The sequence below is a fragment of the Vitis vinifera genome, chromosome 19 (genome assembly GCF_030704535.1).
Source record: "Vitis vinifera cultivar Pinot Noir 40024 chromosome 19, ASM3070453v1".
NCBI classification, from domain to species: domain Eukaryota; kingdom Viridiplantae; phylum Streptophyta; class Magnoliopsida; order Vitales; family Vitaceae; genus Vitis; species Vitis vinifera.
Genome location: NC_081823.1, coordinates 288,864 through 302,307, shown reverse-complemented (window position 1 = coordinate 302,307; position 13,444 = coordinate 288,864). Strand labels below are relative to the sequence as shown.

The 13,444-nt window shown below is 33.8% G+C and overlaps 1 protein-coding gene across 1 annotated transcript; it reads left to right on the top strand.

Moving 5' to 3' along the window:
- Positions 1–51: 51 nt before the first annotated feature.
- On the top strand, positions 52–7,955 carry LOC100257142 (probable sodium/metabolite cotransporter BASS1, chloroplastic). Its single transcript, XM_059735468.1, has 9 exons — positions 52–1,953; positions 3,844–3,907; positions 5,895–6,486; positions 6,551–6,644; positions 6,738–6,771; positions 6,863–6,917; positions 7,056–7,139; positions 7,258–7,545; positions 7,684–7,955. The coding sequence occupies exons 3-9, from the start codon at positions 5,932–5,934 to the stop codon at positions 7,834–7,836; spliced, it is 1,263 nt and encodes a 420-aa protein (XP_059591451.1). The 5' UTR covers positions 52–1,953; positions 3,844–3,907; positions 5,895–5,931; the 3' UTR covers positions 7,837–7,955.
- The last annotated feature ends 5,489 nt before the right edge of the window (positions 7,956–13,444 follow it).

Genomic DNA, 13,444 nt, shown 5'->3' with positions numbered 1-13,444 from the left:
TTTTTCTCCCATATGCATGAATTTTTTTCCCTTCATGATTGTGTGTGGAAAAGAGCAGATTTGCTCTTTGAATTGCAACATTTTTGCTACTGTGCTGAATTTCCTATGATATGCTGGAAGTGAAGCACTGCAGGAACTGAAGTGGTGGTCCGCTTCTTGGAGTTTATATAAAGTAATCTGGGAATAGAATTTACTACGTTACTATTTCTGGCGAATCTCAAGTGATCTTACACTCCATAATAATGGGGACACTGTGGAGCTTGGTAGCGGCAGATCTACAAGACAAATTAAGGCAGTATGTTCCATCCCACAGGATTTTTGTAGTTTTCCACCTGCCAAAAGTCCTGACATTCCTATAGAATCAGATCACCCAAACAGTTGGAATCATAGCTCTCTGCCATTGTATATGCCCCAGGTTTCCTCCTAAGACTGTGGGAAGCTATCACCATCATGGAGAGGAAATGCCAACGAAAGTAATGAATCTCTGCCGCAAAATTTGGGTCAACTATATGAGCCCATTTTACCATTCTGTTATATCTAGGGACATTTTTGGTTATATCATTATGTCAACACATTTTCTGGACTACTGTAGCTCACATCTGTTTTGATTCTTCTGAACCTTCTCATTCTGATGTTTGCTCTTGGCACTTTCAACTTGAAATATATCATGGAGTCACCCTTATAGGCATTGGTCTTCATTGTGCATGGTCAAATCATCTCAACTTCCCGTCTTCCTTTCTTCCTTTCTTTAGGTGGTGCTGCCAGTGTTAATGCCTACACACAATGAAGAACACTGGAAAATTCATTTTCCTAATGGTCTTTATTATTCTCAACTTTTGGTATTACTTGGGTGCTTTCCAAGGTAGTCAAGGATACCTTGAGTAGTTGGCATGGACTATGGAGGGATGCTGAGGAAGGGGAAAAGGAAAATATGGCTTACAGCCCATGCTGTTTATTTTGATGTGTTTGGAAGGAATGCAATAAATGATGGCTTGGATGGATGTGAATTGCAGCTGAAAAATGTGTTTTTTGAATTCTTTGTTTGAATGGGCTGAAAGATCAGTAGATGGAGTTCTATTATTGCTTTGGGCATCCATCTTTTCTGCACCTAAGATTCTGTGGCCTCAGTCATGTGAGTAATTGACAGTTTTATCTGTCTATTGGTTGGAAGTCTGCTAGCACTATATTTTCGCTCTGTTTTTTTTTGTGGTATTTGTAGCTCTTGAAGAGTTCTAGATCAATGAACGGTTTGCAAACGTTTGGACTTTTAGTTCCATGCTGGTGCTTATGTCCGGAGTTTCCAACAGGGAACTATCATTAAGTTTTCAATAACTTCATACAGAAAAGGGCTGTCTCTTATTTGGTTTTAACTACCTGTTACAAACTGGAAGAGCTGGAGAATGAGTTTACTTGAGTGGCTGTAAATTCATTTTGACGATCTCTCTCTCTCTCACACACACACACACTCATGCGTGTTCTATGAATGGCTAGGGTAAAGGAAGGGTTTTCTTTGAAAGAAAATATTAAACAAATCTAAGTTTACTGTGTTAGGAACTGTGACTGGTGAGAGGCCAGCAATGAAAAAAGAGGAGAGCAAGTTGTTATGGGGGCAGGTCATTGGCTTGTGGGATAGAAATGCCTTGTTTCTTCTTCTTTCTTTCTTTCATTTACTTTTTGTTATTTGTTTTAGGTGGGCTTATTTTGTTGGTTGTGGTTCAAGGAGGAACTGTGAGCATAGAGGATGGAAATGCAAGCTTTTCTTTCTGTCCTTTTCTTCTTTTTTTTTTTTGTTTTTCCTGGGAGAAAGGAAATGTATCAATGTCTCGTTTCTTTTAGAGGTACAGCATGCAAGTGTTGAGGGAATCTTATGGATTGCATGATGTAATGCTGGTCAGTGGTGAGGAGTCAAGACATGTCCAACAGTGGAAGCTGCAGGCTGAGTTTCTTAGTGAAGTAAGTGATATAACCATCTGAACTTATTATCTTGTCTCACTTTCCCTTTGTAAGTTGTGCCTCAAGAATATATGTTGAAATCTTGTAGAGAAAAAGGAACATGTATTTTTTTATATTTTAAATATTAGCATTGTTCCTTGTTTCTTAAGTTTGATGACAACAAAAGCATGGATATCTGTTTTGATTACTGTGGCTGTTTCAAGATTTTACTCAGAATTTTCTTGTCTGAATGATGGTATGGAATTTTCTTTCTTCCTCTCTTTGGGAGTTGGGATAGATTAGTTAGGCATTAATTGATTGGGTCATATTCCAGTTTGTCTAGATTGTATTCCTAGCTGATAAATTGGTTGAAGGCTTTCAATTCAGCTATGAGCACAATTATTTTCCTCTCTTTAGTAGATAAACTGAAGATATTTCCTATGGACGTCAGCATGTTGATGTAGGATTAAATTGTCACTTCATTATTATCACATGCATGGTTAAGTGGGCTGCAGCTATTTCTACTTTCCTCTTTATGGTAGTTTTTCTCAGAAAATAAAATATTAGAAATAAAATTTTACTAATTGATAGATTTTAAAATTACTTGTGGGTGGCTATGCATGATTTGTGCGTGCTAAATGTTGGGAATTTTAAGGTGGCTGTGTTGGTTATTCAAACAGAGGTGTTAATGGTGATACTAGTTAGTAGTTGGGAATTTTAAACTTAATGTAAAATGTCAATTTGTCTTCATTGGACATGTTGAGGTATAAATTAGAAGCAAAGAATGCTTTACATAGGAGCATTTTTGGGAAAGTATTATTTGACTAGGGGGAGTTTAAAAATGTTGAAGAAGCTGAGGTTTGAATTATAATTGCATAGATGTAAATGTTCTTATGTGCAACCTTATTATTGGGACAAGAAATGGAACTTTAGTAACTGAGCACGGCTGAGCTTCTGAGTCAAAGCTGTTTGTAAGAATAGTGTTCCCTATGTATAAATATTACAATCAGAAACAGGTTGGTAAAAGCCTCAATTTCACCCATCATAATTGACTGACAGATATCAAAATTTCTAATTGAACAGTAGTTTTGTTCTTCCAGTTAATCCATGGCAGTGCTTCATGTTTGGAAATTTTGGGTCTCTACTTTTCTCAAATGGAATTGGATGTCTGAGAGCTTCATTAGTAGATCCACTGCCCTGGGCTTTTTTCCTTTCATATCCGAGAGGTATATATATATATATATATATGTGTGTGTGTGTGTGTGTGTGTGTGTGTGTGTGTATGTATTTAATTTTCTGGATATACAGGGGTAATTTGGGAGTGTGTAGTGGGAATATAGATGTTAGTTTTGTTACTTAAGAACTCATCTAGTATGTTTGCTCATGTATAAATCCTGTGCAGCCTACTTTAGGCTATCTGTGTGATACACTTATTACAGTAAACTTTGTTGTTTTCCTATTAGCATCCATCTACTGTCTTATGTATGTTTAAGGCCAGTGCAGCCTGCTATTACTTATGCATACAATGTTAAATAAATTTAAATTTTATATTTTTGCTCTTTATTTGATGCTTGTTTCCATTATAATATTTTTGTCCTTTGAAAACTTTTTCATTAGCATGATTGAATGTGAGTGTCTACTTAATTATTTCTTTAGTAAGCTATTTGTTGCTTTTAACAGCTAACAAAAACGTTATTGTTGATTTGTAGAAGTGAAAGGTTGTATCATATGTGACTTAAGCACCTAAGCTATCTTTTATTTTATTTTATTTTTACTTTTTTTATTTTGTACTTAGGTACACCAAATTCTTTTCTGATTTGATTGTTGTATATCATTTCTTTTTCTCAATTATTTTGGGTAGTTTCTAATATGTTCTCATGTATCTCTGGTATTTACTGTTTCAATCCCTAGGTTTAAACCCTATGCTGCAATAGCCAAAGGACTTCTGCTATTACTACTATACGAGGGTTATAAGGTATTTAGTTTGTTAATTAACTTTCATTTATGTCTTTCTTCCGTATAAGTTCATTTTCTCAGATATTTTTGGATAAGGTCTGAAGTGTTGTTTCAATTCTAGGTTAAAACTCTAATAACCAAAAGACTTTTTCTATTATTGGTATTTGAGGATTATGAGGTATCTCCATATGTTAATCAACTTTAAAAATATGTTTTGTTAGCATGATAGGATAGAATAAGATATATACATTTTAAAATATACATATTTTAGGATTTCATTTCAAGTGGGATATAATATTTTTAGATATTATATTTAAAAGAATATGTTACTCCAGGGTCATAGGTTTGTGTAAAGAATAAAAAGATGGATTGTAATTTAATGTTGATATTTATTTAAATAGTATTACTTGGAAATTGTTTTAGAATTTATCATTTGAATTTTGTTATGTGATTTTTTATTTCCTTTTTAATAATATTTATGAGTAAAAGATGTAAAATTTATAAATAAAAGAATTATATTATATGGTTAAATATAAAAATGAATTTGTGAATGTTACTCTTTCCCAAGCTAAATCTTTTGGATATCCATATATCTTTCACAGTATGGTAAAAAATATTTATGGCATGATCATTATAGTTAAGACCTTATAAATAGGGTCATGATTACTAGAATGATATAATTTCTAAGTTTAACTTTTTTTATTTATTCTTTTTTATTATACCTTATTTTTAATAAAAACATTAAAAAAAAAAAAAAATCTATCATATGATAATAGTAACTTCTGCTCCCAAATACTGCAGTCAAAAGTTATTAGACCATTAATCAATAATTTCACTCAAAAAAATGGGAACAATAAATATTATTTATATTAATAAATAAATCAGGGAAAAAACCCACCTAGAATTTTCAATTTCAACTGCCTCCCCCGGTTCAACCTTTTTGGGTAGCAGCCGCTGGTCTATCCTTTTGATCTCAAGCAGCCTCCTGTCCTTTTTCATTCATTTGAATCTTAAATTAGTCCAGTGCCCTTGTCTAGCCGTCTTTGACCAAATAAACAATAATAATAATAATAATAATACTAGTAATAATTAAAAAAACGACGTAGTGATGGGACCTCCCAGCTTCCAATCCTGATAACTTTGAGTAATCCTAAGGTGGTTTGAATAAATAATCTAATTGAATAATATTAATGTGACAAACACATTAATATGGTAGTTTTGTTCAGCTTGACTGTTTATATATATGTATACTATTTTTGCATTAAAAAATATAGTTGATGAAAGAAATTTCAAATTTGGTTAACCTCCATAAAGATGGCCACATGACATGGTTCATTGGTTTGAAAAGTTGTTGGTCCTTCCATTAATGGGGTGATAAGCTAACCCAATGCCCATGTGACTGGTCTTTTTCTAATTATCCATACCAGACAAGAAAATAATGCTGAATTCAATAATTGCACTTAAAGTAATAATACTATGGGGAAGGGGAATCAGACAGCTGTTTACTTTTCAATTTTCATTAAATAATGTTAGTGAAGCACAATGGATGTTTTTCTTAAATTTTGTTTTAATTAATTTGATGTAAATAAGAATGTCTTTGTAAATTATTAAAATACAAATGTAGGTGTATTGAGACACGAGAGAGATGAAAAATAGTCCACGTTTTGAAGAATCCGTAAAAACAATTTTTGAAAATAATTGTTTAAATTTTTTTTTTTTGAAACTTAAATATAAAAAACAGTTTTCAAGATTATTCTTTATAAAAGCATTATGTAATTATATATAATTCAATTTTTTTTTTTAAAAAATATTTTTCTTATTTTTAATAGTTTCAACCATATAATTGTTTTGGAAATTAGGTTGAGAGTATGAATACTATTGATAGTTTTAATTAATTCTTTTAGATATTAAATTGTGTTTGAAAAAAAATAGAAGATAAACAAATTTTTTTACATGAAACCTCTAAATTTCTTGCCCACCAAATGATTTAAATTGCCATCTCACAGGAGCAAGAGTGAGAGAAACATTAGTAAGAAAGAGATCATGCAGTCTTCACTCTCATTTCCTCATGCAAGAAGAGGTTTGAACTTTGCGCCCAAACCAAATCCCACAACAACCCATCCACCATTTCCCAAATCGCCACTCCTTTTCTTCTCCAATCCCACCGATTCTTCATCATCTTCACATCAACTCAGGCTCACATCACTGTCTCAACCACACCCACCAAGAAATGAACCCCTTTTCACAACACCCACTGAGTCCATTTCAACAAGAAGACGCACCAGGCTGGTATCTTTTGTTGCTCCACTTCACAGTAGAATTCCATTGAATGGAAAATCCCATGGGAGTAGGAGCTTCCGGGGTTGGATTGAAGTGGTGGGGGAAGCTTTGTCTACTGCATTTCCTGTATGGGTGGCACTGGGGTGCCTGCTAGGCCTCATCAGGCCAAGTTCCTTCAACTGGGTTCAACCCAAATGGACTGTTCTTGGCATCACTGTCACCATGCTTGGCATGGGCATGACCCTTACCTTTGATGATCTTTGCAAAGCCTTGGCCATGCCTAAGGAATTGCTAGCTGGTTTTGTTCTCCAGTACACGGTTTGCTCGTCCCTTCCCTTCAGTTTTTCGCTTTCATTTGTTTATTTTGTGAAAACAATTGCAGGTGATGCCATTGTTGGGATTTGCTGTCAGCAAGCTCTTGAAGTTGCCCTCCTATTATGCAGCTGGCCTAATACTGGTTGGCTGCTGCCCTTGCGGTATAATACTTATTTGTTTACTAGTTTATTTTATTCTTCTCTTAATTCAATCCTCTCCTTCGTTTACTATCTTTTTTCATTTATGGAGTGCAGGAACTTCAAGTAACATCGTCACATACATTGCACGGTACTAAATGTGCACCATCATCTATTATTATTACTGTTTTTGTTTTTGCAACATTGGAAAAGGCCCAGCTGATACATGTATTCTCTATCAGGGGAAATGTGGCTCTTTCAGTGCTAATGACAGCAGCGAGCACTCTATCTGCTGTGGTATGGAATTTAATTAACATCAACATGATTTTCTTTTCTTAATCTGTACATCAAGCTGATTTATACTACAGCCCTAATACTCTTCCACGGGGTGAAAAGAAAAGTTCCCCTTTTTTACTTCTGAAGTTTGTGTTGCAGGCCATCACCCCATTTCTCACAGCCAAACTTGCTGGACAATTTGTTGCAGTAGATGCAGTAGGCCTTCTTGTTTCCACACTACAGGTAAACCATATATAAGACATAAATAGTACCGATTTTTTTAAGCATGATTCAACTTGAATTCGATCGTTATTATCATTATTAGTATTTTTATTACTATTACAATGGTGTATCCACACAGGTTGTGCTTCTTCCTGTTTTGGGTGGTGCATTCCTTAACCAGTATTTCCAACGCCTGGTGAAGCTTGTTTCCCCTGTGATGCCAACTATTGCTGTGGTAACAGTAGCTACTCTATGTGGTAAAGCTATTGCCCAGAGTGCTTCTGCAATCCTTGCTTCTGGGCAACAAGTGGTGCTAGCTGCAGCTCTACTTCACACTTTAGGATTCTTCTTCGGTTATATCCTTTCCAGAATGCTTGGGCTTGATGTGTCATCCTCGCGCTCCATCTCTTTTGAAGTCTGCGTTAAGGTAAGCATTTGTAGTCACAAAAAGAATAATCCACCATTAGACCTTGCAGTTCAATTCCCTTTGGTTGATTTCTGAGTACCACTGACAACAAATTTGTGATATTCCGCATTCACTGGACCCTTTTGTTTTTTTGTTCAGAACTCGGTGCTTGGAGTAGTTCTTGCTAGTCAGCACTTGGGAAATCCATTGACTGCTGTACCATGTGCCATTTCGAGCGTCTGCAGCTCAATCTTTGGAAGTGTCTTAGCAGGAATTTGGAGGCACACGCCGCCCATCAAAATGAACCCATAAAAATTTCTGGGAAAACTGTTGATGTTGTGGACTTTTCTCCTTGTAACTCTTCACCCCACCAACATTGCACTTATTTTCAGAGCCATCAATAAAATGACATAAATGACCTATTTGAAATTTTAGTATGTTTATATCCTCTATACCCATGTCATTGAATGAAACAAAAAATTAATAATGTGTATGTGTCAAACAATCATCTATTTGAAATTATTATTCTTCAATTAACTTATAACTCGAGATAAATTAGATAAGTTCTTTGTTTTTATTAGTAAACATTAGCAAAAACCTAAGGTGTAGAAGAGGTATCCATCATCATTGTGCAAAGTTACAAACGATGGGATGAAGGTACAAAAGAATGAATTAAGGTACAAAGTAAATACGCTTGTGACTTAATTCATTGATGTTAATTTTTTGGTGGATACCTCTTCGATTCCCAACCCCGAACATTATTGCATTTAGGTTGTTAAATTTAAGACCGGCCAAAACTAAAAGTTCAATTTGTAAACCGTCCAAACCTAACCCAAGAGGGTCCAAGTCTGGCCCGGTCTGAGCCGTACAAGGAATGTCCTTGTCCTTGTTAAGGAAATAAAACAAAGAAGGGATAACCGATTAAAAGGGACAAAAATCCCTCAATATTGTAAAACTAACCCCTCACTTATTTAATTCTCAAAAATGACCCAATTCTGACAAAAGTACCCCCTCAGCTATCTTTTCAGCCCATTTTCCCTCCAACTCCAATTTTCCCTTGTGTCGTGTCTCTTCCTTACCCTACAAACCCATTTGTTCCATCTGTTAACCTGCGAGAAATAAATCAAAGAAAAAACAGAAAGTAAGTTTCATTGTTTCATTCTTTGATTTTAGTTTTTCAAACTGTACATATGAATCTTCATCTATGAATTGAGAAGAAACCCTAAGTGTCTTATTTTGGTTTTTTTTTTTTTTTCTTAATCAAACCCTATTTTTCATCTTTCTGATATTGTGTGTTGATTCAGTTCATGAAAATGGAGGAAGAAAAAAATTCGGTGATGAAAAATACGAAACAGAAGAGGTATAAAATTTTGGGAAAAAAAAGAAGTGAAAGAAAGCCAGGTTTGAAACCTCGTCATCGTCATCAGAAAATGAGAAGAAATCAACCGATTCAATAAGCATTAATTTTCTACTTGAAATTTTGATTTTTTTTTTTAATTTTATCATTTTTAATCGATTATCTTTTTTTTTATGAATTTATTTTTCATGAATTGATAATCTAATTGTTGAAAATTTTCTCAGTGAGGTTATAGTCCAAGGTTTAAAGCAATATTTGAATGATTAGAAAAAACTAAACTTAATTACTATCAAGTTTACCATCAAAAGGTTTTGAAATTTTGTGTAATGAAGTTATTTGTTATGAATTTATAACGTATTTGAATATAATTTTTATGAAATTATTTTATCCAAATATTTAGAATTTTGATTTATATATATATGTTAAGAAAAAACTGAACTTAACTGCTATCAAGTTCATTGTCAACAGGTGGCAATTTCAAAATAATTTGGTTTTGTTTCAAATTTCAATAAACACTAGAATAATGTCTCCAATTTTTTGTAGCTGCAATTTAGTAAAATATAATAGCTTCAATTGCATTAGTAAAATAATATCTTTAGAATATTAGCATTTGACATGACATCCTTAAATAATAGGAAAATAAAGTCTATGTTAAGAAGTAATATGAAATGATGGATTTAACATAGTTGGATAAGTTTGGTAATATAATTTTGCTCAATTTATATTGATATTTTTACAATTTGTTATTATCTTGCAGATTGACATTCCTCCTCCTCTCCTATCTTTTATATCTAAAATACCTAAAGAGGAGTACTTTCCTGGAAAAATTGCATGTTTGTCTCACTTGGTTGCCATTGAAAATATTAAGAAGAAATTGATTGAACCACAATTGGAGATGTTTAGAAATTCATGTTTTGGTCATTTTTTACTCCTTTCCAAACTTAGATTTTCAGCCCAAATTGTTCATCAATTGTTGTTACATCAATGTGAAACCAAAAAAGACAATGAAATATGGATTTTATTAAAGTCAAAGGGCTTAAGATTTCGTAAAGAAGAGTTTGCATTGATTACAGGCTTGAGTTTTGGTCATATTACAAAATGTGATAAAAAATCATTACGAATAAGGGGCACATACTTTAAAGGAGAAAACAAGGTGCGTAATGATGAGTTGGAGAAAGTTTTTCTTTTTTTAAGAGAGGAAAAGAAAAAGAAAAAAAATAAGAAAAAAAAAAAATTGAAGATGGATTAAGCATGGCAAGAAATGGAACCAATTCAAATTACCAGAGAATGACATTCTTATTGATTATGCCAATGGTTTGCAGCCTCTTTATTCTGTCAAATGGCCTAATGTTGACATTGTGTATGTCCCCATCAATGTTCAGGCTAGTCACTAGGTATTAGGAGTTGTCCACCTTCATCGAAGGATTATATATGTATATGACTCATTGATGGGCATCAATAATAATGCAAGATTGCAAGTTGCCATTAAACCATTAGCCAAATTGTTGCCGCATATATTGAATGCAATAGCATATTATGGGTTTCATGGTGACACAAAAGTTAACTACCATGAATGGGAAATTGAACGGTTGCAAGATATTCCTCAACAGGAAAATGAGTAAGTGATCTTCAATTTACTTTCATAACTTATACACTTAATCCTTAATAATAGCCCTAACATTGATTATTTGTGTACCATGCAGTGGTGATTGTGGCATGTTTGTTATCAAATATGTTGAATACTTAATGCACAACCATCCATTGAAGTCATTAACAAGTGCTCGAATGGACTGGTTTCGGGAAAAGATGGCAGTAGAGTTATTTTATATGAAATACTTGCCTATGTAATGAATTCATGTTGATATTTCACATTTTGATAATGTAGTTGGATGGTTTGTTATATGTAATTGGATAGCTTCATATATGTAGTTAGACATTTTGATAAATGTAGTTGGACAGGTTGATATATCTACTTGGATATTTTGATGAATGTTGTTCAATAGTTATGTATACAATTGACCTTTTAAACTAAACTTGAATGTTGTCAAGTTGTTATGTGTACAAACTTGAACGTAGTTAAGTTCACAGTCTTAATAGAACACCTGAACTTAACTACTTTCAAGTTAACTGTGAACAAACTTGACAGATATTAAGTCGAAATCTATTCCATAATAACATATTTAATCTGGACTTAACAGGTATCAAGTTGATCTTCTATAGACTCATAGGAAGTTGTGTCTACAGTTTGCCATTTTAACTTAAACTTAACTATTGTCAAGTTATTTTATGAACAAACTTGAAGGTAGTTAAGTCCACAGTCTTCAGACAAAACCTGAACTTAACTATTGTCAAGTTGTTTTATGAATAAACTTGAAGGTAGTTAAGTTCACAGTCTTCAGACAAAACCTGAACTTAACTATTGTCAAGTTGTTTTATGTACAAACTTGAAGGTAGTTAAGTTCACAGTCTTTAAACAAAACCTGAACTTAACTATTGTCAAGTTGTTTTATGTACAAACTTGAAGGTAGTTAAGTCCACAATCTTTAGACAAAACCTGAACTTAACTATTGTCAAGTTGTTTTATGTACCAACTTGAAGGCAGTTAAGTCAACGGTCTTTAGACAAAACCTGAACTTAACTATTGTCAAGTTGTTTTATGTACCAACTTGAAGGCAGTTAAGTCAACGGTCTTTAGACAAAACCTGAACTTAACCATTGTCAAGTTGTTTTATGTACAAACTTGAAGGTAGTTAAGTCTACAGTCTTCAGACAAAACCTGAACTTAACTATTGTCAAGTTCCTTATCAATAAACGTGAGAACAGTTGAGTCCATAGTTTGATAATAAACATGTAATTTTCATTCATACTTTATACATAACTCATCATAACATATATGTACAAAAGTAACAAATATCTCCATTTCTATGGGTATGCAAAAAAAAGGGGATCATTATTACAATATTCATCTATGTGCTCATCCTATCACCTTATACAAAAAAGTAACTTACATTTCCATTCACATGGGTACCAAAAAAACAAAAAAGCTAACTATTACAATTTTCATTCCATGTAAGTTCATAGAGTGCCAAAGCTATCATGATATCAAGGGATTGGTCGTTTGCATGTTTTCCGATTATGCCCATATTGACCACATCGACTACAACGAGATGTGCGCTTGCCCTCTCCACCAGAAGGAATTCTTACTTTCTTTGGTCTTCCTGTTGGACGTCTCATTTTAGGTGGTAACACAACTTTGTCACGAATATGATTAGGTACTACCCAATCTATTTCATTTCCAGTTGGATAAATACACTCTGAATATGAAGATAACAATGCTATAGTAGTAAAATACTTGGAGCACAAAGTGTAACATGAAATGTTGTAAAATCTACAAGCAGCAATAGCATGTGCAGATGGAATATGATCAAGATCAAATTGTCAACATGTGCATGAACGAGTGTCTAAATTCACTTGAGCACTAATGTCAGCATAGTTAACATTACACTCCTTGGAGTTGATAGGTTCCACTAGATATGTTGCTGACATATTATACCTCGAATGAAGTTCTCTATCAGCCCATATGGTAATTTCAGTTGACATTGACATTGCTTGTTGTTGACGAGTCACAAACCATTTTTGAAGTAAGTTTCTCAATTCTTCAACCAATTTCAAAACCGGAAGATCTCTAGCATTTTTTAACACAACATTAAGGCTTTCAATGATCCCTGTCGTCATGATATTATATCTTTTTCCGGTAGAATATGAACGTGCCCATTGATCAACACCTATATCCATCAAATATCTTGCTACTCTTGGGTCAATCATCTCTAGTTGCCCAAATATAAAATTAAACTTTGAAACACGTTAAGCATGGGCAGCAGGATTCTTGAACTTTGTCTTCAAATTTTGTCCAACGTGATAAGTGCAAACACCATGCCTCACATGGGGAAATACTTTATGTACTGCTTTCTCAATGCTACCATGTCGATCTGATATCACAAACAAATCATTAATGTGTTCAAGTGCATCATGCAGTTTTTGTAAAAACCACTCCCATGAGGCATCATTTTCTAAATCACTAATCCCAAAGGCTAAAGGATATATCTAATTGTTGCCATCTTTACACGCTGCAATAAATAAAGTCCCTAAGTACTTTGCTTTCAAAAATGTCCCATCAACTGCAATCATAGGCCTTATTGATGTGTGAAACCCAGCAAGAGATGCACCAATCGACATAAAAAAGTATTTGAATTGATTATCACAATCAGTAATTATATCAATAATGGTACCAGGATTTTTTTGCTCTAAAACATAGCAATAGGATGGTAAAGTGTTATAAGACTCCTCAGGTGATCCCCTAATAGAACCTAGAACAAGTTCTTTGGCTCTCCACGCCTTATCATAACTTATTTGAACGCCATACTGCTTTCGAATGTCTGCTACAATGTCTTTTGGTCGAAATTCACAACCAACCCCTTGATATGTTTCTTTTATACTCTCACCAATCAACCAACTACTTGCATGTCGATTGTCACGAGGCATCATATCTAACCGACAAGTGTG

What these genes read in the sequence shown, in the direction of transcription:
- LOC100257142 (XM_059735468.1), top strand. Translation starts at nt 5,932, where the DNA reads ATGCAGTCTTCACTCTCATTTCCTCATGCAAGAAGAGGTTTGAACTTT. An exon ending in GGTTGGCTGCTGCCCTTGCG is followed by an intron (nt 6,645 to 6,737) that starts GTATAATACTTA and finishes TATGGAGTGCAG; the next exon opens with GAACTTCAAGTAACATCGTC. An exon ending in ATCGTCACATACATTGCACG is followed by an intron (nt 6,772 to 6,862) that starts GTACTAAATGTG and finishes ATTCTCTATCAG; the next exon opens with GGGAAATGTGGCTCTTTCAG.